This window comes from Grampus griseus (genome assembly GCF_964374135.1).
Source record: "Grampus griseus genome assembly, chromosome: 5".
NCBI lineage: Eukaryota > Metazoa > Chordata > Mammalia > Artiodactyla > Delphinidae > Grampus > Grampus griseus.
The window spans coordinates 81,477,151-81,503,649 of NC_138998.1; the positions used below are offsets into that span (position 1 = coordinate 81,477,151).

At 38.7% G+C, this 26,499-nt stretch overlaps 1 protein-coding gene across 2 annotated transcripts in view; it reads left to right on the forward strand.

Annotated features, from left to right (window-relative positions):
* Positions 1-8,373: 8,373 nt before the first annotated feature.
* LSAMP (limbic system associated membrane protein) overlaps positions 8,374-26,499 on the forward strand; it is a gene marked incomplete at its 3' end in the record, with an annotated part of 648,619 nt that continues 630,493 nt past the window's right edge. For both annotated transcript variants that reach the window (XM_082655043.1, XM_082655044.1), the window contains exon 1: positions 8,374-8,670. In XM_082655043.1, coding sequence (XP_082511169.1) covers positions 8,516-8,670 — 155 coding nt within the window. In that variant the 5' untranslated portion in view covers positions 8,374-8,515. The remainder of the gene's footprint in view (positions 8,671-26,499) is intronic.

Here is a 26,499-nt window from a genome sequence, read left to right on the forward strand (position 1 = left end):
TTATTACACAGCTCAGAGATAGCCCTCTTTGTGAAGAATGTCATTCCTGTGACAGCTTCCTGAGCATGTCCATCTGGAGGTACAGGCTATTTGAGTACCAGTTTAGGAACCAATCCAGAATTCTAAAAGTAGAATTTCTAAATTTCCTCCCAAACTGGCTTTTTAACGCAACTTTCCCATTTTATCAGCTTGCACTTTGAACAACAACAACAAAAAAAGTAGAGGCATCTTTTTCCTGTCCTTTTTCAACTTCCATATCCAATTAGTTGACAAATCCCATCAGTCTCCTGTGAAATTCCTCTAAAAGCCTTCACCTTTCTTCTCTTTCTACTGTCATTGCCCTGTGGCCTGCTTTTATCCTCTCTTGCCTGTTCTGTTTCAGAAACTTTATAACTGGTCTTCCTGACCTTGACTTGTCCCCGTCCATCTTCGACTCCATTGCTGGCTAGTCACCTTCTTAAAACACTGGTCTGATTATGTCACTCGCTTACTCAAAGCTTTCAATGGCTCTCTTTTGCACATAGAATAAAGCCACACTCATTATCATGCCTGTCAAGACCCTCACTGACCCCAACTTACAAAAACCAGTTATTTTTCATTCTAACTTTTTTCCATTTCTAGCCCCACATAGTTTCCTACAACTTACCTTTCCCACTAATGTAAAGTCTCTGAGGGAAGGAATTCATTCCTCACCATTATTAGAAAGCAATAGTGTATATAATCGATAACGTTCGTCCCTTTCTCATCATGTCACCAACAACTTTATTAGTCTCCTAACTAGTTTCTCTACTTCATCTTCCTTCTGACCTCTAATTTCCCATTGCCAAAATAATCTCTCTAAGCTGTCAGTGTCTCATCTCACTCCTCCACAATCTAAAGTAGCCTTCTAAGTATGAGATGATGAGATGATGTGTGAGTCTTCATTCAGGCCTTCAGGATTCTTCCTGATGCAGCGTCTCTCTGCAACCTTCTCTCTCTCCTCTTCCATGCTAGTCAGATGCGTCTTCCTCCAGCTCTGTGCTTTGTTTCACGCTGGTTCTCATGGCCAGGCATAAGATGTTGCTTCCTCCATCCTCCTCTTATATATCTGTCAAGGGCAAGGGTTACTTAAAATTCCATTTTTCTCCAAGAAGGCTCCTTCTTGATCACCTTTTCTGAACCACCATTGTGTTTTGATTCTGCTCCCTGATAGCTTAGCTATCAATTACTCCCTGGTCCTTATTATTCTCTGTTCGGTGTGTATTCACTTTCCTTCTCTATCTTGGTTGTGAGTTCCTGGGTTCCTGAATGTTATTATTATTATGCAGTATTTCTCAGCACCAGAGAGGATTGGGCATATGTGGTGATTAATTTTGGTCCTGTTTTACAGTGGAGAGCAAGTTTGAAAGGCCTGCCTTATAAGTGTACAATGATGTTGTTTGGCCCTGCTCTACGGGGGGCTTTCATACCCTTCATTAGATTGCAAGGGGGTAGGGTGTCAATTCTGTACGTTATTATTTCCCCATAGCTTAGCACAATGCCTGTCATATGGTAGGCCTCAAAAATATTATTTTAATGAATTGTTTTGTACATGATAACATGACTGATGAGACACATCTTGTGAATCCTCTTCCTCTTGCAGAGGCAGTGCTCCTACATTCACTACTAAAAGCAGAGAGGACTGAGAATGTGATTTACAGACAGTAAAGAAAGATACCTTTAAGCAGGCAAACTTCTGGGACCCTTTGAATAATGTAATGCCTAACACTAGATTTGCCCTGCAGCTCAATATTGTCAGTAAACTCTTGAGAAAACATATTAGTGTTATTTACATGATTTATAGCCTCAAGGTATTTAACTAGGCATTCCATTTAGATTTAGCTGGATAGCTATTGCCTGCAAAATAAACAGAGATATTAGATATGTAAGAGAATATTTAGTAAAGTTGAGCAGTTAAACAGTGTCTGCCCATCTTGTTAGGCACTTCTTAATCTGTAACAAAACACTTTCTTATACTGACTCTTAATTAACATGTAATAACCATTTAAGGGTAAGCAAAGTTTATACCTGAAGAAAAGCACCAACTGGGACACAGTTTTTATTTGTTTATTTTTTCTCACTAGCTGGTAAAATGACAGTCGACTTGGCATTCTGTCAGGTATTATTGGATGGATGAGTGGCAGTTTCCTGCAAGGAACTGTACTGAACTAGTACAGTAAGAGAGAATGCTGGTATGTGACAAACATCGATCACTTGTGACAGAACGTAGCCTCTTTGGGGAGGGTCTTCTCATCATGAGCAATACGAGGTAACTCAATCTTCTCTCCATTCCTGTTGCTCCCCCCACCAGGCCAAGCCAGTTGCCACTGGATGACTAAGATTTCCTTCTCTTTGTCTCCTTGCTTCCACTATTGTCCTTCTACAGTCCTTCTTCCATATGGTATTCAGAGCAATCTTTCTAAAATGTAAATCAGATCATGTCAATCCCTTGCTTAAAATCTTTTACTGACCAATCAAGTCACTAGAATAAAAACCTAAATTTCTTACCCTGGGATCTCTTCATTATGATCCCTCCCCAGTGTCTAATCTCACCTGCTTTTTCAGCTATCCCCACAACATACACACAGACCACATGCGCCAATTTTATTGCTCTCGTTTTGATTCCTGGTGTATGACACACCCATTCCTGCCTCAGGGCCTTCGCACATGCCATTTCTTTTATCTGGAAAGGTCTTTTTGCTGATTTTGCGTGGCTGACTCTTTACATTTCAGACCATATGTTCCCCTCACCACACCTCCAGGCCATTTTCTCTCTATCACACGTATTTTTCTTCATGGCATTTACTCTCCAAAATAACGTTAATATGTATCTACTTTTTTAGCATCTATCTCTGCATCGAGCTTGTAAGTTCTGTGAAAACAGAATCTTGGTCTGTCTTGATTCACTACCGTATCATTAAAAGCGTATTGAGTGAATGAATGAATCATAAACTTAGTGGGCATATCAGTATATGGAATTGCACATCTGCCTCCACTCCTCCTCATTTTTCCTTGGCCTATTTTCTGATTGTAGGAATCCAAGTCATTACAGCAACCACAAATAGAGGATATAATTGCCTGATTACCTGCTTGCGCTAACATCTTGCTATACTGAAGGTGCTGCTACCGCCATCTTTGCAGATGTTGCAGTGCTCTTCCCATATGTGAGGCCTAGATCAAAAAGAGAAGATGCAGCATTACTTGGCAACTGCCACCTCCTTGTACATGGTGGCAGAGTGGGCAGTCTAAAAAAGAGGAAGGTCCATGGGCCAGCGAGTACGTGTCTATGAGATAATGGCATATCTATGAGAGTAAGTTTGTTGCTGGGGGAGGACCCAGGCAGCTGCTCAAGAATCTCAAAGACCTTGTTAAAACTTGGGCAAACCCAAGCATTGATACATACCAAAACAGAATGAGTACAAAAAGAAGCAGAAGACCAATATGATAACAATGAACTACAAAGGCGTGAACTAAAAGCAAACCATGTAAGAGTGATTTTTAATTGTGCAGAGTATGGATTAAATGCTTTACATCACTGAGGTTTCTATAGTTAAAGATTTGAACAATATTTAACTGACTTGAAGCTGATTGATTTTGTTAGGCAGTGAGACACGTGCGAATGAAGCTATTGTATTCAAAGGAGCTGAGTTCCAAAGGAAATTCACACAAGATAGTACCATTGTTATGAGCATAAACCGACATACTTGAATATTGCTAAATTATGATGAAATCATTGAGAATGTCGTAGCAGGAATCCTAAGGAGAAGTATTGACAATTATGCATTTCTAGTTCATATGGAAATGCTAATTTCACTTATGTGAGTAAAGTACAGGCATGGCGTTATTATGATTAAGACCTTACAACTGTAGAAATGTAGAATGGTATATTAATAATATTATAGACACGTTTAGCATAAAATGCAACCAATGTAGCTAAATTAGTTGTACATTCCAGGCTGCATCTGGATTTCCTGTGAGCCTATTACCTTACAAAGCTAAACAGAAGAATAAACCTTTCATGCTTCTTAGGGTGCTCAGACATTAGCCAGTTTTTGTTTTTGCTGCAGCATTTGTGCCAGAATCTTCTAAAGCTTTTTTTAGAAAGGCACTATGTTATTTTAAAGTAGTAGCTAAGATCATCTTACTTGGGTGATGATGGCTGTTTCATATGGCTAACAGCCATACTTGCCTCACAAATAACCTGAAAGAATGTTCATTTTCGCCAGCCATTTTGGAAGAGCGTATATAAAATAGCTTGAATAAATTTCAGTAACACCTATTTGTTTCCTACTCGACATTTCTTAGGAAAGCAAGCAGAGGAATTAATATTGGAGTAGATTTGGGGGAGTGACCGTTAGGATGAGATCGATATGTATAGACTATTGGATTTGTTAGAATGTATTAATCTCAGTGAGAGATCACAGAGGAAAGAAAACCAGAAGGGGTCCATGAGGGAGTGAAAAGGGAAAAGACTCTGAGAGAACATAAAGTTGAAACAAAAGTTTATAGTATACCCACAAATAGATTTATTATCGTGTAAATGATGAGATTAACCACTTGAGTAGGCGTGGACATTCAGTCGTTCTTCTGTTCCTATATTCATCAATTATAGAATGCTCCCGCTAAGCTAAGGGTTGGGTTAGAAAGTGGTACTGAATTGCCATCTGGACATAAATGATAAATATTAAATAACTTACACGATAAACTTCATGATTTTGAAATTGTTCAGAAATTCAATCTGAATTATCCAATGATCTAAATTAGAGAATTTAGAATTAGAAATTAGAGAATAAATTTTTATTTATTTAGGTTGCACTGGGTCTTAGTTGTGGCATGTGGGAATCTTTCAGCTGGTGGCACGCGAACTCTTAGTTGCGGCATGCATGTGGGATCTAGTTCCCTAACCAGGGATCGAACCCGGGCCTCCTGCATTGGGAGTGCAGAGTCTTACCCCCTGGACCACCATGGAAGTCCCTAAAAATGTCGTCTTCTTTTTTGCGTTTTACTTCCAGCGCACACAGTAAGTCAGTTTAGTTCAATAAAAGTTGCCAAGAAATGGACTTTATCTAATGAAATTATTAAAAAGAAAAAAAAAACTTTAATTGCATTATGTGATCTTTTTCTATATAAATATGTACTTATGATTTTATCCTCTTAAGTAAGTTAGGCATTGGTCTATTACAATTCTGATTATAATCCTGGTTAACTTTATACATCCTTTTCTCAGAGTGATTATGGAGACAAACTCCAGATCTGATTGATTTGCTACAGATTTCACATTCCTATTACTTTGGTGTGAATTATTTTGTACACCAATATGTTAAACTTTATGCTTTGACCGAGGACCGGACAAGTCTTACAGGTAACTTGAGATTACAGGTATAGGCAGTAGTCAACAACCATGTCTAGGCATCTACCGCAAACAATATGCTACCACCCCACCATACTTTCTCCTTGCCCTGGAAAAACCTCCTTCTTTCTTCATTCAAAGTATAGTCCGCTGATGCAAGAGAATTTTCACACCCTTGATATATCTGATCCTTCCCCTCAGTATCTAGTTCTCCTTGCAGGGTCATGTCATTCACCTGCCATCATCAGAGGAAACAGATGTTCTAGTAGCCCCGGTCCTTTTTTTCTTTCTTCCTCCTAACATGGGACAAACACCACCCACCCAAAAAAATGTTATATTTAAACCTTTGTCTAAGCCAACCCTTCATCTCTAAAAGCTCAGAAGAATCCTGCCAGGGATTGTGAAGCTTGTTGGCAGCAGTGGGTGGGGATGGGTGCTCTTTTCCTTGCACTCTCGGCATAGAGTTATGTAATCCTCCCATCTCCATTTGGCACTCGAAGCTCATTTTCCCATTGATACTGGGAACCCCAGAATTATGTGTTTTGTTGTTCAACCAGCACTTAACCATTTTTTTTTCCCTTTGGCAAAATGGGTCCCGAGTTTTAAACAGCTCAGTTACAAATTAGTGGTAAAACATTATTGATTTATTATCTGGGACTCTTTATTACCCTCAATATAAAACAACTTGATTTATATAAATTTAATGCGTAGTAAAAACAAAATTAATTGAACTCCACCAATCTTGAATTTGTGACAGTTTGGATTCCAATCCTTCAAGTTCTTTTCTTAAGAAAACAAAAGGTCTTCCTTCCTTTCCTCACATAATCTGTAAGAGTGAATCTACCTTTTAAGTTGATAAAACGTAGCAGATAAACTCTTTGAATATTCTGGTGTGGGCAAGGTAGGTGTCAGCACAGTAAGAGCCTCCTTAGGCTTGTACTCTGGTGGAGTTTGATGACGATTCCTAAACATATGCCTTTTTTTCAAATGTCCTTGGCTAATCATTTGTGTAAATAAGAGGGGTGAGCATAATATGTGCGTGTGTGTATGTGTATTTGTGCATTTACTTGTATGGACATGGAATATTTAGGGAAAGATGTGTAAGAACCTGGAAATATTTGCTGCTGCCAAATAGGAGAAATGGGTTGCCTAAAGACAGGGATAGGGGGCTTCCCTGGTGGCGCAGTGGTTGAGAGTCCGCCTGCCGATGCAGGGGACACGGGTTCGTGGCCCGGTCCGGGAGGATCCCACATGCCGCGGAGCGGCTGGGCCCGTGAGCCATGGCCGCTGAGCCTGCGCGTCCGGAGCCTGTGCTCCGCAACGGAAGAGGCCACAGCAGTGAGAGGCCCGCGTACTGCAAAAAAAAAAAAAAAAGACAGGGATAGGACAGATAACTACAATTCACTCTACAGCATTCTGTATCACTTGATTTTCGTACCATGTGAATGCCTTAACTATTCCAGTAAATAAAATTAAAGGAAACAAAAAGTTTTGGGTTGGTCCATTTCCATCTTTTATGCTCAGCATGGGTTCTGAGGGAGAGGTCTAATCGTTGGGGGCTCTCACATGAGTGACTAACACCCTAGGCCCCTGATGGCCCTTATCACTTGGATTGACTCATGGAGTAGAAGGAATGACAAATGATGGTAACCTGTCTTCCATTCACTGCAGTGCTGTATGCAGCCTCAGTGTCACCCTGTAAGTGACAAGCTTTCTGATATACAAATCTCCTTCCTTGCATTTTGAGAAGCAAGTGTCAGTAAAAATTTGGGAAGCAACGGCAACGTGCCATTGAAACAATAATCCTTAATACCATTCCTCATGTGTGGGACTGAGTAAGGGTTTCCTGGAGAGTGAAGTTGATTTAGGGATCAGGGATCAGCTGCTGAGGCTGGCACTTGGAAAAGACAAACCAAGCATTCACACTTCAGACCACTCAATACCAGCATTGTGTCCAATCCATCTTTCATAAGGGGGCTCCAAGAGGGGGAGGGGATAAAGGAAGGAGAGAAAATAAACCTTATTAATCCCGTGAAAGAGAGAGGAAAGAATGAACAAGATGTGGGTATGAAAAGACAGTTGGAGAAATATTTAGTTTTGAAATCGACTTTGGCTTTTCATCTTAGACTCCACTGTCAAGTTTCTTCTGTTTTTCATTCCTCATCCCATCTTTCAGCACTGGTCCCCCTCCACCCCTCAGGCTTTCCTGTACTTCTCTGTTTCACTCCCTCAGGCTTTCCTGCCCTTCTCTGTTTCACTCCCTCCATCTGTCAAGGTTTGCCTTGGTGTTCTCTTCTTTTCTCCCTTTTCCTTCTTTCTCACTCTTTGCCTCTCCTTCCCTGGACTCTTTCTCCTGTTGTTTTAGAGCTTGAGTCCCTCTCCTTTTCCCCTTTCTCTTGCACGGTACCTCCAAGCTCCATTCCCTCTTCTTAAGGAAATCAGCCAGGCCTCAGATGGAGCTGTTGTCCTGACAACCTAAAGGCGCATCAGGCTTTCACTGAGGCTGGCGGCTGCTGAAGGGGGCAGTTGTGGAAAGCGAGGGGCCACGCTGAGGGGAGGGCAGAGGGGATGACTCCGAGGGGCTGTTGGAATCCGCGGCGGGCGGGGGAGGTGCCAAGCGGAGGGAGGGCGGGAGGGAGGGACTGGAGGGAGAAACAGGAAGGGGAGGAGGGGGAGGGAGACTCTGGGCTGCTGCCGCTGCTGTGTGGGTTTCTTTACACTCGCTGGCAGGCTGGGTGCCGGCTCCCTCGCCCACCGGGAAAGTGGGTTACGGAGGCAAGAGGCTCAGCTCAGACGCTGGCAAAGGAGCATCCAGCCACAGAGAGACCAGAGAACACCTTCTTTTTGGCCGCCTTCTCTTCATCTTTTCTAGAGGGTTTTATATTTTGTACTCTCTCCTTTCAAATTTTGTTTCTTTGACTTTTCCCCACCTCTTCTCGGGTTTCTGAGGTCTTTGTTGAGTCTTAGAGGCAAAAGAGACTGAGCGAGGGAAAGAGAGAGGCAAAGTGGAAAGGACCACAGATTGGCAAAGCCCGTTACGCCTTTGCCGTGGATGAAAGCCCTCCGTTTGTAAAGCCCTCTCGGCGAGCAGCAGGCCCACGCACGTCCTCCAGAGTAGCCCGCGACCCGCACCTCGGCGTGGCCACCATGGTCGCCAGAGTTCAGCCTGATCGGAAACAGTTGCCGCTGGTCCTACTGAGATTGCTCTGCCTTCTTCCCACAGGACTGCCCGTTCGCAGCGTGGATTTTAACCGAGGCACCGACAACATCACCGTGAGGCAGGGGGACACGGCCATCCTCAGGTAGGGCTTTCGGGCAACTTTTCTGTGGCGCTTAAGAGTGTGTGTGTTCTCCATGAACTCCAGGTCCTGATGCTGCAGGCTTGTGCTGTGTGTGTGCGTGTGTGTGTGTGTGTGTGCGCGCGCCTTTTACAGACTGGTCGAGGTATCTGCCAGCAAATTTCAAGGGGATTCTGGTCACTGTCAAGGATCAGCAGGGTTGGTTAAATGTTGTTTCGTTCCTAGGATCTTGCTTCTCTTGCTGAGAAAGGCTAATTTCATCCATGGTGTTAGTGACTTTCGGGCAGTATTTTTGCTTTTGTGATTGCAGATGCTTTGTACTTAAGAGTTTTGTTGGGGTTGCTTAACTGAGAAAGAAGAGTTTGTTGAATTATGGCGCTCAGAGAGTGGTACACAGTATTGCATTCTCCGTGGTGTATGTGTGTTTGTACATGTGGATACGTACAGAAAGGCTCTCGCTCTGCCCCAGCAATAGTTTGGATAGGAGACTTTCCGTAAGGATCTTCTAATTGACATGGAGGACAATAAATCAATCTTAGAACTTTGGTTGATTACTGAGCCTTTTCTGGAATGTGGATAGAAATCAACACAAGAATGAACAGAAGAAAAAAAAAAAAAGGAACTTGCCGAATTGCTAATATTTAAGAATAGGAGTGTTAAGCACAGAGGTTAGGAAAGAATTAACCTGGCATTAAATGGATATTTCAAATTGATTATTGACCTCAGCGTCTTATCTCTATGCAGCTCTGTCAAACTCCGAAATATAATTTGGGATTGAAATTTGGAAAGGAAGAGTCCCAAGTCCTTGGAGTTTGACCCCTGTAAGGGACAGTGAGCTGGAGAAACTCAGATGGAACCTAGCCATAATTCTGTTTCTAAAGAGCTGCTAGCCTGTTTTCCTGTGTTTCTTTTCTCTCTTTCCCCTCGCCATCCACTGCATATACTCCTTGTCCTTTTTTATAGCTTTCCTTGAATTTCTATCAGATACTAAAAATAAATAAAATAAATAAATAAATAAATAAATAAATAAATAAATGAATAATGAAAGAAAATGTTCTCCTTGGAGATCTTTTAAAATCTCATTTCATCCAAATGAAATGACCTAGTGTCAGTCTGTCTGTCTGGCTAATATTGTTCGTTGTGGCAATAAAAAGCAGTATCTGATAGAAAAGAAGCATCTAATCTGTGTGCAAGGAGCTGATAGTGCATAAACCCTGGGGCATCGGGGAGCCGTTCTATAGCAGAGCTGCCTACAGCAGCAAAGTTTTCTTTCCTTTTCTCAGAAATAAATTTGGTTGGCTGTCACAGTGTCCTGCTTTGGGATCTCTTGCCTTGTTAGAGAGGGATGTGTGGGTTGTGTGTTGTGGTGTGTGTATGTTGCTGCGGAGTATAAAAACTAAGAAAATCCTAATGTGTAAGTGCTCCTGTCTTCATTTCCTGAGCATTGCGTGATTATGAATCCCAAAGATCCTACCATCCGAAGCATATTTTCCCTTCTAGCTCTCTCCAGCCCTGTGAAACCTGCATGTGTGATTTATCCACATGGAGTAATAAGATTTATAGAGTAATTTATCTGTTTGCAGAGGGATTTGGACATGATGCCGAAAATATTTTCGCAAACACATAAGCATGCCATGTCAACTGCTAGCATTCATATTCCCTAATGTCATTAACCCTTTACAAGTGAAGCACTCTATATAAATTTATGCTATTCTTAGCAAGATTTGTTTTCACTGAATTATAAGAATGAATATGGGAAAAGTGAATACTCTGGGTGTATAAGTTTTTATGTTAATGTCCATGAAATGAACTTTGTAAGGTCTTTCTAAGTCAGCATCACCTCTATCTTAAGCTATAGTTATCAAAGAGTTAGATAAGCATGTAAATGTTAATTTAGAAGAAAGAAGGTATTCTTATATTTTCGTACATTGTATGCATACAACTCTATGTCTATGAGAGGCAGTCTTACTACATAAATATCTATATATGATATATATGTGCTTCTGTGTGTCTATGGCTCAAAAGAAATGGAGTTTTTAAGCATTACACTTTAGTAGACATTGCAGTATGGAAATGGGGTGGGTAGTGAGCACAGAGAATAAATATAGAAGCAGTCATTCCCTGGGAAAGAGAAGATAGACAAACAGAGCATGCAGAGAAGTCACCTGTGAGAGCCCATTGCTTTCCCAGACCTCACCTGATGTGCCCTCTTTTTTGTTTCCTTTGCCTTGGACAAGGCTTTATTTCTGGGTTGGTGGAGCTCTATCAGAAGTAACTATGGAGAGAGTTCCCTTTGTTTTTCGTAGCTGACCTTCTTCTCAGTCTCTTTAACTGAATCCAGTAAGCTTTGTGGGTCAGTTTGCTGGTGAAGATTGTCACTCTTGCTTTCTGTTTACAAGTCTAGCCTGGGAAAGCCTTGCTTCCACTTTATTTTTGACATTTTACTGGGAGCATGAGCTTCCAGGGGAGGAGAGGAAGGAGAACTTGATTCGTTGGAAGCCACAGTAGGTGTTTGGCACTGAGAAAGTGAAATGGCAAGGGGAAAAAAAATCCTGTCTCAGTGAGTCTGTGGCCCTGAATGATCTGAAATGGCAACAGGAAAGAAGGGAGGTTTGTAATTCTGGTGGTCCAGTGACAGAAGTTTGGCCGACTGTCCCCAAAACATTTACCTTTACTGCCTTACTTCCATGAAACAAGTGTTTTTTGGGGGGAATTGATGCTTACTTTTGTATAATTATGATCTTTGATGTAAATGTGTATCTTGATAGGACAGTATATACTAGTCTTGGGGTCTTGCTCTGTAATTTCTATCTTTTGGAAGAAAGAAAAGAAAGACTCTAGAATGAAGGTGATAAAACTAGGTGGAAAGAAAGATAATCTCATGTATACCAACCTAAGCCTGTTGTTTCCCAGAAGGGATTCTAGATCTTTATGAGCACCTTTATGAGATCCTTTAAGAGTTAAAGGAAACCACAGTACCATCTTCCATCTCAAAGGCAAAGGATCAAAGTGTGATTCACAGACCAGTGGCAGCCGCAGCAGCTCCTGGAGTGCCTTCCTAAATCCTACTGAACCAGAATCTTCATTTCCATTTGTTTGCACAGTAAAGTATGAGACACAGTTACCCACAGGACCTTACTTGTGCGGAAGTCTCAGTTGCTCTTCTGAACGGAGCCCACCTGCCTCACTGACACCCCCGCACAAGTGTAGTAGTTCATCAATTACTGGATAAGTTTCTAGCACTGGTCCTTCCAACCCTCTATCCTTGTACCCAGGCTCCCATAGGGATTCACTTCCTGGTTAATCTTGGCAGCTTGAAACCATGTAACTCTTGTGATAGATTAAGGGAAAAGTGAAAATAGTCTTCCAATCTGACCTTTAAAATTTCATTTTTAATAGTCCCACTAACTATATTTTCACTATTAGCAGCATATGTCTGGAAAGATCATTATAAAATAATCAATCCCAATATATCTGCTCATAAGGTAACTCCAAAAATTATATATACCTGCATATCTGGACATATTGCGTAACTGCATATGTGGTAAAATCAGAGGGTCCACACTAGTGTTGTGACTTTAAATATTTAAAATTGGGGGCATTGAAGTTGCATTTATTTCACAATTCTGACCCTATTTGATGTTTTCAGGATATTATAATACCTTTTATGGTGATAACATTTTTACCATTTAGATGTAAATGTACCTAATAAGTGTTAGGTATAAGAAACTAAGTACCTAAGTTTAAAATAGTTAAATTTTTAGTTTTTCAAAATCTTTGGTCTTTTATTTCCTTGTTTGTTTCTACAGTAGGAGAAAAAGCAAAAACATTAAAAAGATGTGATTATTTGACAGTAAAATGTAAAAATTTTGTGCAACTTTTAAGAGAAAAATGGCTTCTCTTCTTTAAAGCATCTGGCACGCCTACATTCACAAAGAAACTGTCAACAATCAAACAAACTCCTGACACAGTATGTGATTTTTCTACCACTTATAATTATTCATTATTTGAAAACAAACTTTGTGGGCATGGGTCTATAGGGAGAGTTTGAGACAGTTATGAAGTTTTCTTTTTCTGTAGTTAACTCACTAAAGGTAATCAAAATTTATTTAGGTTACTATGATACTTTAAGGACTGTTCATTGCCCATTAAGTCCTTTATCAAATATACGTGGTAAATAATGGAGTAAAGTGTGCTATATCTTGTCTAAGAATATGGCAGATTGTATACGTTTTTAAAAGGATGTTTATGCACTTAATGTCACTTGCTGTTCATTTATGTCCTGAGGAACACAGCAGACAAATCTCATGTGACAAATACAAACTGTGGTAATTTGTGTGTCTCTAAGAATGAAACACATACATACAACACGTGTTAAGGTGGTTGTTCTAGGTAATTTGACTTCAAATGAATTATTTTTAGAATCGTGGAGTGTGAACAACCAAAAATGACTGACTCATCCACTAAATCAGTTGGTGAGGGTTAAACATTTGTGTTTCTTGAGGCTGGTTCCACATAACAGCAGACTCAGGCAGAAGAAGGATTAGTGCATTTTGCTGTAGTCTTTGGGAGCTCCAAGTACAAATGTCTGTGACTCACCTGGTAGGAGGTTGCCTGATTGTGTGCTGGTACCCCTCACTGTCATCACCTGAGCCCAAGAGAGCCTGCCCTTTCAGGCCACAGTTTATGGCCATTGGCCCTGTTCTCCTGTGAATATCCTGCCTGTTACTTTGTACAACTCAGCAAAGCTAGGCTCTAATTTTGGATCTATCCTTGCATGCTACATGACTTTGAGAATGTCTCTTAAATATTTTGAACTTCAGTTTCATTTAAAAAATGATGAAATTACCTATTTTAGTTACTCTATGGGATTGTTTTAAAGAGCCTTTAACAAGAGGTTAAAGTAGTTCACTTTGGTGAATTATAAACTGCTACATAAAGCATAAAGTGTTAGTGGTTTTTCAACTACATGTAGCCAGTTGTTTAGACTTTAGGGGGCTCTTTTTCTTTAGACCAGAGTTTCTCAAACTTGAAGGTATATCCAAATTACTTTGAGTGTTCGTGAAAATGAAGATTACCTGGCCCCCACCTTCAGAGTTTCTGATTCAGTTCTCTGGTAGGTGCTGAAGTCTACATTTGTAACAAGTTCTCAGACGATGCTGATGCTGCAGGACCGAGCCACAGTTTGAGAACCACCAACTCTTGCTGCTACAAGTGTGTTCTGTAGATGAGCATCTTTAGTATCATATAGTCATTTGCTAAATCCCAAAATCTCAGGGCCTATCCCAGACCTACAAAATCAGAATCTGCATTTTAACAAGATCCCAAATGATTCATAAGCACATTAAAGTTGGAGAAATGCTGCTGTAGAGAGTTCACAACCATGGCTGCATGCTACACTCTACTGGAGGTCTTTTAAAAAACAATGAAGCCACATATTCCCTACTCTCAGAAATTCTGATTGAATTAGTTTGGGGTGGGGCTTGGACATAGGTATTTAAAAAATGATTCTGATATGTACACTGAGTTGAGAACTGCTCCTTTACTGGTTGAAAAATCTCTTTTACAAACCATGTTCAGGGCAGCACTTACTAGACGTGTAGTAAAAAAATATAGTCATGTGTGTGGTTTGGGAAATATTTCAACAGCAAAGATGTGCAAATTCAATTGAGAGAGAGGAAAGAGATCCTCATAGATCCATTTCCTTACCACACAATCTCATCCCTACAATGTCATGGAAAATGGAGTGGATGTTAAAATAATCCATATTATTTTAATGTGGTTCCAATTTACATAATATCTCTTGAAATAGCATTAAAGCTTGACTTTTTAAATCCTGTTGTTTGTGTTCGCTCTTTCATTTATGTTAGGCAAGACACAAAAGATACAAAACAGTTCTAGATTTTCTTTTTAAAGGGAGAAAAGAGACTATATTTAGTCAAGGAAAATATCTTTGGTCTTATTCAAACAGGCTTACTTCTGTGTACTTATGTTGTCATATCTGCCACAAATATGATTTTCAAAATATTAGCTAGATGTTTGTAGAATTCATTTCAACTCTACATGATGATGTCTACATGAAACTAATAGTCAAGTGTTTATGTCAAAGATAAAGGATTTTTATCAAGGATATAAGTTCAGAATGTTCAACAAGTAGCGTCGTCCCATGGTATCTGTGGGAGATTGGTTCCAAGACCCCCCTCAATACCAAAATCTGCAGATGCTCAAGTCCCTTGTATAAAATGGCATAGTATTTGCATATAACATATGCACATGCTCTAGTATACTTTAAATCATCTCTAGATTACTTATAATACCTAATATAATGTAAATGCTATGTAAAAAGTTGTAAATAAAATGTAAATGCTATGTAAATAGTTGCCAGTGCTCTGGCAAATTCAAGCGTTGCTTTTTGGAACTTTCTGGAATTTTTCTTCCAAATATTTTCAATCTGCAGTTGGTTTGAATCCGTGGATGCAGAATCCATGGATACAGAGGGCTGACTGTAGTCAGAAGACCAAGATCTAAACATCCTGAAATAGTCTGATCTATTAAATAAGTAAAAGTGATAGTTAACTTGGCCTACTACACATGCAAGCTATTTTTATGATCAAATGAGATACTATGTATCCAAGTGTTCTGTAAACTATAAAATGTAAGCTCTTAATAAGATTATTATCATTATATTCACAGTAGGAAATAACTTCTATAAAATTAGAAAACAATAAAATAAGCTTTTTATTTTTATTTCTATGGTTAAGTTTGGCCATTTGGTCTAAGATGGCCATTTCTTTTCAAGTCCTTTAAAGTCATATGTATCTTATAGTTGAGTTTGTTATCAGGAGTACAGGATGAGTGAACACATTTTTATAGTCACCTGTAATCAAAACATAATCTCAAGTTAATGAGTGATTAACCTTCGCCGAAGAAAACACTTTGCTTCAGAATTTGTTAATTACTATAGGGTAGATTTGTAGAAATTTAGAAGAGGAAAGTCCTTGGAGATCAGGCAGTCTCATCTCACTTTAAAGAGATGTAACTGACAGGAGAAAAATTTAGTTGGTTGTCTAAAGATTCAAGTGACCATTTGAGAACTAGATTCATGTCTCCTATTTCTCATGTCAGAGATCTTTATTCCAAATAAAGAGCTGAAAATTATCTTCTTGGTTTTCATGTTATAACATGATATGCCTTTTTTTGTTTTGAAATTGTAAGCTATTTTTTAATTTCTTCCTCATGCTTTTATGTTTCCAAATTTTCTATGATGAATAAATATTATTTTTAAAGCAAAGAAAGGAAAGAAAATGAAATATGAGTTAGCCAGTGGTCAATAAATATCTACTGATCATCTACTCAATGTCAGGCACTACATCAATGACATTCAATGCAATAGGACTCTCTTCCTGAAACTTTTTTTTTTTTAACATCTTTATTGGAGTATAATTGCTTTACAATGGTAAGTTAGTTTCTGCTTTATAACAAAGTGAATCAGCTATACATATACATATATCCCCATATCTCTTCCCTCTTGAGTCTCCCTCCCACCCTCCCTATCCCACCCCTCTAGGTGGTCACAAAACACTGAGCTGATCTCCCTGTGTTATGTAAATGCTTCCCGCTAGCTATCTATTTTACATTTGGTAGTATATATAAATCCAGGCCAATCTCTCACTTCTTCCCAGCTTACCGTTCCCCCTCCCCCTCCCTGTGTCCTCAGGTCCATTCTCTACACCTGTGTCTTTATTCCTGTCCTGCCACTAGGTTCTTTAGAACGATTTTTTCTTTCTTTTTTTTTTTTTTTTTTTTAGATTCCATATGTATTTGTTAGCATATGGTATTTGTATTTCTCCTTCTGACTTACTTCACTCTGTATGACAGACTCTAGGTCTATCTACCTCATTACAAATAGCTCAATTTCGTTTCTTTTTATGGCTGAGTAATATTCCATTGTATATATGTGCCACATCTTCTTTATCCATTCGTCTGTCGATGGACACTTAGGTTGCTTCCATGTCCTGGCTATTGTAAATAGAGCTGCAATGAACATTGTGGTACATGACTCTTTTTGAATTATGGTTTTCTCAGGATATATGTCCAGTAGTGGGATTGCTGGGTCATATGGTAGTTCTATTTTTAGTTTTTTAAGGAACCTCCATACTGTTCTCCATAGTGGCTGTATCAATTTACATTCCCACCAACGGTGCAAGAGGGTTCCCTTATCTCCACATCCTCTCCAGCATTTACTGTTGGTAGAGATTTTGATGATGGCCATTCTGACCAGTGTGAGATGATATCACACTGTGGTTTTGATTTGCATTTCTCTAATGATTAATGATGTTGAGCGTTCTTTCATGTGTTTGTTGGCAGTCTGTATATCTTCTTTGGAGAAATGTCTATTTAGGTCTTCTGCCCATTATTGGATTGGGTTTTTTTGTTTTTTTTTGATATTGAGCTGCATGAGCTGCTTGTAAATTTTGGAGATTAATCCTTTGTCAGTTGCTTCATTTGTAAATATTTTCTCCCATTCTGAGGGTTGTCTTTTCGCCTTGTTTATGGTTTCCTTTGCTGTGCAGAAGCTTTTAAGTTTCAATAGGTTCCATTTGTTTATTTTTGTTTTTATTTCCATTTCTCTAGGAGGTCATGATATACCATTTTTTACCCCCCTAAAAAATTATGCTAGTCTCCTATGATTTGTCCCTCTTGGAGACCCGACTAGCTTCAGTGAGGTTGTGGTCTCAGTTGGCAGGCTCTCCTTTGCACAGGCTCAAAGGGTATTCTACCCATTGCAGACACTGTAGATTGTATCAAATTCTTTCAGGAAGGTAGATCTTTTATTTTCTAATTTGTACAAAAGTTACTTTTGGCTAAAATTGGGACTGATTATGTTAAATTGGGAGGAACTGGAAATAGATCTAGACCTGTCTCTTGGGATGGCAGAGGCACTGCTGCAGGTGCCTGGGGAGTTTCTGGTGTGACATGCAGGACAAGGTCTCATGAAGCTTTCTTAGCAGGTGAGCGGCGGAGCCAAGGAAGGTACGACATGGTACACAAAGAAAAAGGGCAGAGCACAGTAAGGGGAAAATAACAGGTCAGCAGCTTTTCGTGAGCTCGCCATGGAGGCAGGCAGTGTTACAGGGAGTTCTGTCAGCTCCTAGTAGAGACTCAGCCTCAAGACTGAGGCTCAGAGAAGAAACAGAGTCCTTGTCTTAAGGGCTGGCTTGAACAGGGCAGAGAACTCAGTAATAAGGGATATTCCTCAGACATATTACCAAGATAGGTAACTTGGTCAAGGAGTAAAAGAGAGGGATGTAGTCCCTAGAACTGAAGCTCTGTGTCAAAGCTATTGTAACAAGGGGTGACATGGAGATGCAAGTCAGAGTGCTGAGCCCCATCTTTTTAAACTCTTGCTGTATAAGTTCAGGATCATAAAACCTGGTCCAGCTTTGTGAGGTAAAGATGAAGACAAACATCTGAAATGAAGTAGGAATTGACACTACTTAGACCTTCCAGACTCCAGGTAGTTCGCAGAACCATGGACCCGAGCTCACCTGACTATCCCAGACGTGTTGTTTTCCAGTATCAATCTAGAAATGTCACCAGATCCTTCAAAGGCTTCTCATCATCTACAACATGAAGGCAGAACTCCTTAGCATGGATAACTCTCCATGACCTGCTGCCTCACTGGGTCCACTAGTTCAGAACCACTTACAGTTGGCGCTCATGAGCATGCTAGTGTGTGTGCACACACAATGCTGGTTCTTACATTTCTTCATGATGCTCTCTCTGCCTGGAACCTCTTCCGCCTCTCCACCCCTCCCACCACACTTCTTTGCTAGGTTGCCTCTTTGCCGCTCTTTCAAGGCTCAAGGTTAGTTCTGGTGCTATCTAATTCAAGTAATCTTCCGTAATCTTCCCAAAGTGGTCTAAGTACCTTATTTATTATTGCTGATAGCTTCTCTGCATACCTCCCCTTCAGCTTAACTGAGATACAGTTGACAAATAAAATTTCATATACTTACGGTGTACAGAAGGATGATTTGATATATGTACCAATTGTGAAATGATTACTAAAATCAAGCTAATTGACATATCCGTCACCTCATATAGTTATCTTTGCGTGTGTGTGTCTGAGAACACCCAAAATCGACTCTGCTAGCAAACTTCAAATATACAATACGACATTATTAACCATAGTCACCATGCTGTACTTTAGATCCCCAGAAATTACTCATCTTATGATTGAAAGTTTGTACCCTTTGACTAATATCTCCCCATTTCTGCCACCCCTCCAGCCCCTGACAGTCACCATTCTACTTTCTGCCTCTCTGACTTTGACTTTTTTAGAGTCTGCATATAAGTGAGATAATGCAGAACTTATTTTTCTCTGCCTAGCTTATTTCACTTAGCATAATGTCCTCCAGGTTTATTCACATTGTCACAGATGGCAGGATTTTCTTCTTTTTTATAGCTGAATAATATTCCATTGTGTGTATATAGATATAGGTATAGGTTTCATACTTTCTTTATCCATTCATACATTAGTGAATGCTTAGGTTGTTTCCATATCTCGGCTGTTTTGAGTAATGCTGCAAAGAATACGGAAGTGCCGGTGTCTCTTTGAGATACTAATTCTGTTTCCTTCAAAAATATACCCAGAAATGAGGTAACTGCAGTATACGCATACCTCAATGTAGCATTTACTACACTTAAAAATTATATCCACTTGTATCTTGCTTCAGATGTACTATCAGCCCTTCAAAGGCAGGTGTTTCATCTACTTTACCTTTCCATTCCAGAATTTAGCTTAGTACCTACAGGTGCTCAGATAAATATTTGCTCACTGAATTGAACAGAGAGGGATAGTCATAGTATAAATCAAGCAGAGCAGAAATTTATTTATAAAAGAGGAAATAAATTAGGAGATGTGGATGAAGGAAGTTATGTTAGTGGTGAAATCAACCACCCCTGGAGTGATTGTGGATGTGTGGTTGAAAAAGACATAGTAAAATAAGAGATTGATTCTCTTCTGATCATTAGTAGGGTGGATTAGGGGGTTTGGCTGGAGATACTTTGAACATTCCCTGTTGCAGCTACTCTATTTGAGGATGGCTTTCTAGAGAAGGTCAAATAGGGTTTTTTTTTAGGAGAATCCCAAAGCTTCAGTCACAGGGGCCCAGACAAATTATGCTCCTTCCTCTGACAGATTAGCAGCTCTGACAGAGCTAAGAGTCACTCAGTGCTCCTGATGTGAGGCATGTCCACTGTCTGAAGAGTGAGCTCAGCCTCGCAGGGAGCTGTAAGAAAAGGGGTATACTTTCCGGGAACTGCTGAGACTTTCTCCCTCTAGCGGTGGCTGTGGGCTTTCAGGGGCTAAGTTGGGGATTTGGGAGCAGGATTGTTGTGCAACAGGTATATTCACCTGATCTGTTCTACTTTGTTGTGAAATGAGGCAAGGGGCAGATCACTCACATTCATTTGACTCAGAGTAATTATTCGTACTGAACAATGATGCTTACCTGAGATTTGCAGTGTAGGGTTCATTACTCAGTCCTGGAGAAATTCCAACTTGAATGTACAGTGTGCTTTGTAATAATCCCAAATTCCCTTTTGTGCATCTTGCCATAATGCACAAGGGCATTATTTGTATTAGGTCAGAGGGAAAATGCAACCCAGTTTCTCATACAATAATGCATTAATATTTATTCCTTTATAATTTTTGATGATGCGTTTCTATATTGAATGTTTATATCTTGAAGTTATCTAAGTTAGTAACATCCTTTCTCAAGTTGTGCTTTAGACATGCTAATGTTTGCCACGCTACCTTTCTAGGAACAAAAGATAACAACGAAAGTGATGCAGTTCAGTACTAAGTCATGAATAGCCAAAATACACGTGAAAATACTAAATGGGAAAAATAATTGGTTTCCTTATATCTAATCTTTGTGTTTCTTCAGTCACACCTTGTTCTACCCTATCTACATCAGGGCTGTTTATTTTATGGGGTTTAAGCCACATACAGCTGCCAATTTCTGGCTGATCTTCATCTTGAGATAACCAAAGATTGCTGTCTTCTTGTGTATGTTCATGGTGCAATTGCGTGAGCATATCTTACGATCAGCATTTTCTGTTGCTGAATCATTAACTTAGCAGATGAATGGATTTTTCTTTGACTTTCTTGTTGACCTCTATTCTTCTGTGTATCTTTTGTGGCTGTAATCTGATGAACTAATATCTAATATCATCACCATGACAAGGAACTGCCTAAAGTCAATAGGATATTACTAGATTAGAGAAATTTCTAGATTGAACATCAAGAGATTTAGACTTTAGTTCCACAAAACCTATTGTCTATAGAAAGTTGGGAATTAGCCTCCATAGCTTCAACTCCAAAATTGTTATAATTCCTACTTGCCTATTAAACAAAGATGTTGGTCTGGTAAAGTGACATTATGTTTTTGAATATGGTTGAGTAAATCAGATGAAATGCATGATGTTATAAATGAGATGATGATATGCTCAAATTAAAAAAAAATAATAAACTCCTACATTATTTTATAAATGTCATAGTTTAGGAAACAAAAATATTTTTGCATGAATGCCTTAATTCTTGTATAAAAATAAAACAATACAAAATACAGTTCTTCTAAAAATAACAGTATGTATTTATACAGAATCTGTTATGTGTAAACAATTTGTGTCACAAATGTACTTAATCTATATTGTATAGATTTTTATTTTATTTTTAATTTTTTCAGCATATATTTATAATTATATATAGAAAGTAAAAGCATACATGTGCCTTTTATATGTACATAAAATTTACATACACAAAATATAAATGTGAATAGTATTGTGAACTTGGGTCATAGCACACTTTAATAGGAACCTAATTAATTTGATGCACTAATAATTGGGGAAGTTTATTTCAGAAAACCAAATTTTCCAGGTTTTCAAGGATGTGGACAGATATAATATATAAGTATCACATGATGGCTTTCTTAATTGGTTTGGTTACTATGTTTTATTTTTAATTAATCATTATGCAACAGCTAAAATTACCTTGTAAGAGAAGCGAGACATAATATTTCTTGTTTCTATTATATCTTTTTTATCATATAGCCCCTAAAAAGTAAAATCTTATAACATTTTTTTCTACTTGTATTAAAGAATAGAAATTAATACTGTCTTAGCTAAATGAGAAATAACTTAAAAAATTAAAATCAATTCTTTGTGATCTCAGTTCCAGACTAAATTTCTATTTTCTTTCATTCTCAGTCACCAAAAGATCTAGTGATCTGTTAACTAGCATTCCTAGTGAAGATGAGAAACTGGCCACTGAAAGAAGAATAAGGATTTAAATTAAATTTCAATTTTTTATCAAGGAAAATTATCATAATTCTGTTTTTATATCCTTTTCAATGTTAAAGACCCAAGGCATATGAAGAAATGATTAGAGTAATATAAACAAGTTCGGCTATAAGACTCATATGTATGAAACCTAGGTCACTAAAATAACTTGATAGCATGATTGTAGAAATACTATTACTAACATCTGAAAACCTGTAGAAAACAAAAACTGTTTCACAGTATTGGTGACATACAATATTGTCTTAGTTATAAGTAAAAGGGGAAAATAATATTAACTCAGCAACAATGACAGCAAAAGTCTAAATGCTAGAATATTTTGAAAAGCAAGCAGTGATCACTAGGAGCCAACCTGGATCCCCTGGGAGCACACTGTAACATGGTCAATCAATTTCTTTAAAACAAATAAAATTCCATATTGGTACATCAGGGAAATGCCATTCACTCTGAGTATCTGTGTTTTGACAGGTTTCTCCTGATAGACTTATGAACAGATTATGGGTCCATAATGAGCTAGATTTTTGTTTCAGTTGATTGAAGAATCATGACAAAAGGACTGATTGATGGTGGTTGTCTTTGGCCATCTTCAATATTTGGATAAAAACATAGGAAGCAAACTTTCTACTATGTGTATGACACAAAGATAAAAGGATTTTCTTTGTTGACAGGATTATAAGGTGAAAATTGGTGCAAGCTATAGGGAGGCAAATCGTAGCTTTCTATGAAAAGGAACATTATTTGTGTGTGTGTGTGTGTGTGTTTATACCATGTCTCATTCAAAAAAAAAGAGATAAAGGAAGAAAGAAAGAAAAGAGAGATTAAAGAAAAGCAAAGAATTTAAGGTAGTTTATATTTTAAACAGAACATCATTTAAATAAGCAAATCAGTTTGAATGATTTTTAAAATATGACCTTTTTTTTTTTTTTTTTTAATGACATAATGGAAATAACAAGCTTCTGAGCCAGGAGACCTAACTCCAAGTATCACCTCTATCAATTACCAGCTTTGTAAATATGGGCAAATCATTTATCCTTACTGGGCCTCAAGACCTTTATTTATAAAATGAAAGGATAATAATAATTTTTACCTTCTTATCCCAGAAGGTTATTATAAGAATAAAATAAGAATGATCTCCAGTTCCTGTTGGCTCTCCATATCTGTGGGTTCTGCATCCATGGATTCAATCAACTGTGGATAGAAAATACTTTTTAAAAATTTCAGAAAGTTCTAAAAAGCAAAACTTGAATTTGCCAAAGCATTGGCAATGATTTGCATAGCATTTACATTGTATTTACAACTATTTACAAAGCACTTACATAGTATTAGTTATTCTAGGTAATCTAGAGATGATTTGAAGTATATGGGAACATGTGTGTAGGTTATATGCAAATACTATACCATTTTTATATAAGGGACTTGAGCATCTATTGATTTCAGTACCCACGGAGGGTCCTGGAACAATCCTCTGTGGATACCTACAGACAGCTCTATATAGTCTACCCTTGAACAATGTGTGGGTTAGGGGCCCTGAACCTCAGCAAAGTCAAAAATCCACCTCTGTGTAGTTGGTTCCTCTGTATCTGCATCTGCAGATTCAACCAACCAAGGATTATGTAGTACTGTACTACTTACTGTTGAAAAAATACAAGTATAAGTGGACCCGTGCAGTTCAAACACATGTTTTTCAAGGGTCAACTGTATATACGTATCTATAGGTATATGTGTGCTTATTTTATAAATGTCATTTGCTATTCTGCCAAGTGGAATAGATTTCCTTGTGAAGAAGTAAGATTTTAGTCATTTTGTATTTAAGCAGAGGACAGGTAACCACTACTGAGAAATCTTATTGTTATTATTTTTTTAAAATAAATTTATTTATTTATTTATTTAATTTATCTTTGGCTTTGTTGAGTCTCCGTTGCTACGCGCGGGCTCTCTCTAGTTGTGGTGAGCGGGGGCCACTCCTCGCTGCAGTGCATGGGCCTCCCATTGTGGCAGCTTACCCCGTTGCAGAGCACGGGCTGTAGGCAAGCGGGCTTCAGTAGTTGTGCCACGTGGGCTCAGTAGTTGTGGCTCGCAGGCTCTAGAGTGCAGGCTCAGTAGTTGTGGCGCCTGGGCTTAGTTGCTCCGCGGCATGTGGAATCCTCCCGGACCAGGGCTCGAACCCGTGTCCCCTTCATTGGCAGGCTGGTTCCCAACCACTGCACCACCAGGGAAGCCCCTGAGAAATATTATTACAAAAAAAACCCTTTATATAGTAGAAGGTTGAAGTTGATTTCTCAATATCTCTACTACTAATATTCTGTGATATTCTGAATTTCTACTCCAGTTTATTTTATGTATGTTTGTATTTTATTTTTGCTGGCATCCCTTTATAGCTTTGATTGCTTATGAAGAATTCCATTCAGAACTGGATTCTCTAATCATTTTTCTATGGGTTTTAAAATTCATACCTTTACTACTTTCTTCCCACTGGAGGATTTGCAAACATGTCAAGAGAGAGGGGCTGCTGTTTCATAAAAACAGATCTACTCAGGTGTTGTATCTTCCTATGCTGAAGAATATCAAAATAAGATCTGATCTCAGAAAGATACTTTTGTATTCATGAAACTTCATAGAGTTCGATCAGGTCAAATGGTGACCTCACTGTTTACATCTTTTGACTACATCTATTACTTTGGCATGCATGTTAACATAGTTTTGCCTGAAGTCCACCCTGTGGCCATCTTGCTGCCATCTGAATTTAAAAATTATGAAAACAAATAAACTTGTTTACAAAACAGAAACAGACTCACAGACTAAGAGAATGAACTTATGTTTACCAGGGGAGAAAGGTGTGGGGGGGGTTGGGGGGGGGAGAGTGATATATTGGGAGTTTGGAATTGACATGTACACACTGCTATATTTAAAATAGATAAGGACCTACTGTACAACATAAATAAATAAATAAAAGAAAAATTTCAAAAACAAGATTTTTTATGTTAACCTTCAGATCTTCACCCTGTCTCAAACTCTTGGTCCACATGGCTGAAATTGTTACGTCATTTGCTGCCTCAAAGAGTGAAACATGATTCTACCTCCAAATCTGTGCTTCCTGTTGGCTCTCTTCCTATACCGAGGCCTTAGATACACTAGGCCTTGAACCTCTCCAATCTGTCTGAGCCCTGGAAGGACTCAGTCATCTCCCCACTAGTTGATGTAAAAACCTTCCCTCTGCTGACTCTGCAGTCTCATTAGTGATGAACTCCACTAGAATGGAAGTGGGGTAGCAGTGACCATGGACTTTATTTGCTGATGGGTAAATCTGTTATTCTGAAATTGAGGAATGGTCACTCCCTTACTTTTCATATCAAGTGTCTTCTCCATAAATGATGAAGCAGCAGAACTTGAACGTCTTATTTTCTGTTCTTATAATTCAGATAACGTCTGCTGTCACTAAATATGAGGTCAGCCAACAAATGGCATCTATAGTTAAAACATGCTTCCACCTCCCGCTGAACCTAGTCTCTTTCATCAACTTCAGTATTTTTGCTTTCTTATTTTTCATAGGCATGTTTCCTTATTTTATCCTGTTTTTGTAAAATGACTACCTAAAAGTTCAACTGTTAAAATACATAAACAGCAATTACCAGGGTATGAAACCAGTCTCTTTCCTGTTGAGCTGACAGGTACTTAGCCAATTACTATGTCATTGCCTTAGCAGTATTTATGGTGAAAGAAGCATTGATGCACGGCTTTGTCTGTGGAACCAGATGACTTTTAAATACATAGTGTGGCATTTTGGGTAATAGTTTTGAAAGCGCTCAGAAAGCCCAAGCAAACAAAAGTGGAGATTTAAAGGGAGAAAGGAAAAGTCAGGCACAGGTTAGGGGCAAGCAGATGAGGGAAGGATCAGGTATCAGGATTTCAGTAGAACACAGATAGCCCCATTTCAAAGTGGGTTATCTGTGTCTAAAGGTGCAAGTATTTCCAAGAATGTCACAGTTTCCCAATGGAAAACCTGTGGATGCTAAAATAAAAATGGAGCTTGTTAAAAGATAATGACAAGGGATCCTAAGAATTATCTAACAAAGTCCTAAATATGTCAGAGTTAATTCCTTTTGGATAAAGTCTCAGTTTCATTCAGCTTTGGTGCCAAGAGGAAAGGTTTAGGCAATCAGTTCCCAAGCCCTAGTCTCTTAGGAAACTACATAATCATTGCAAAGTGTCCAGACTTCCATATATACCTTAAGCATTGTGTAGAGACATCCTATATCTCACGTGCGAATAAACTGCTGTTTTTCAGATCTGTTGTAGACTCTATTATAATGAAAAGTGCATTAAAGATTTTCTGAATATATGATAGTTTAAAATTTTGTTTTACTGGACAATTCCTCAGTTACAAAGAGGCAAGAAAATTTGTTTGATGGTAAAAGCATCCTCTTATTTAGAAAGTTTGCAGACCATTCTACACTAGCTAAGGATAGG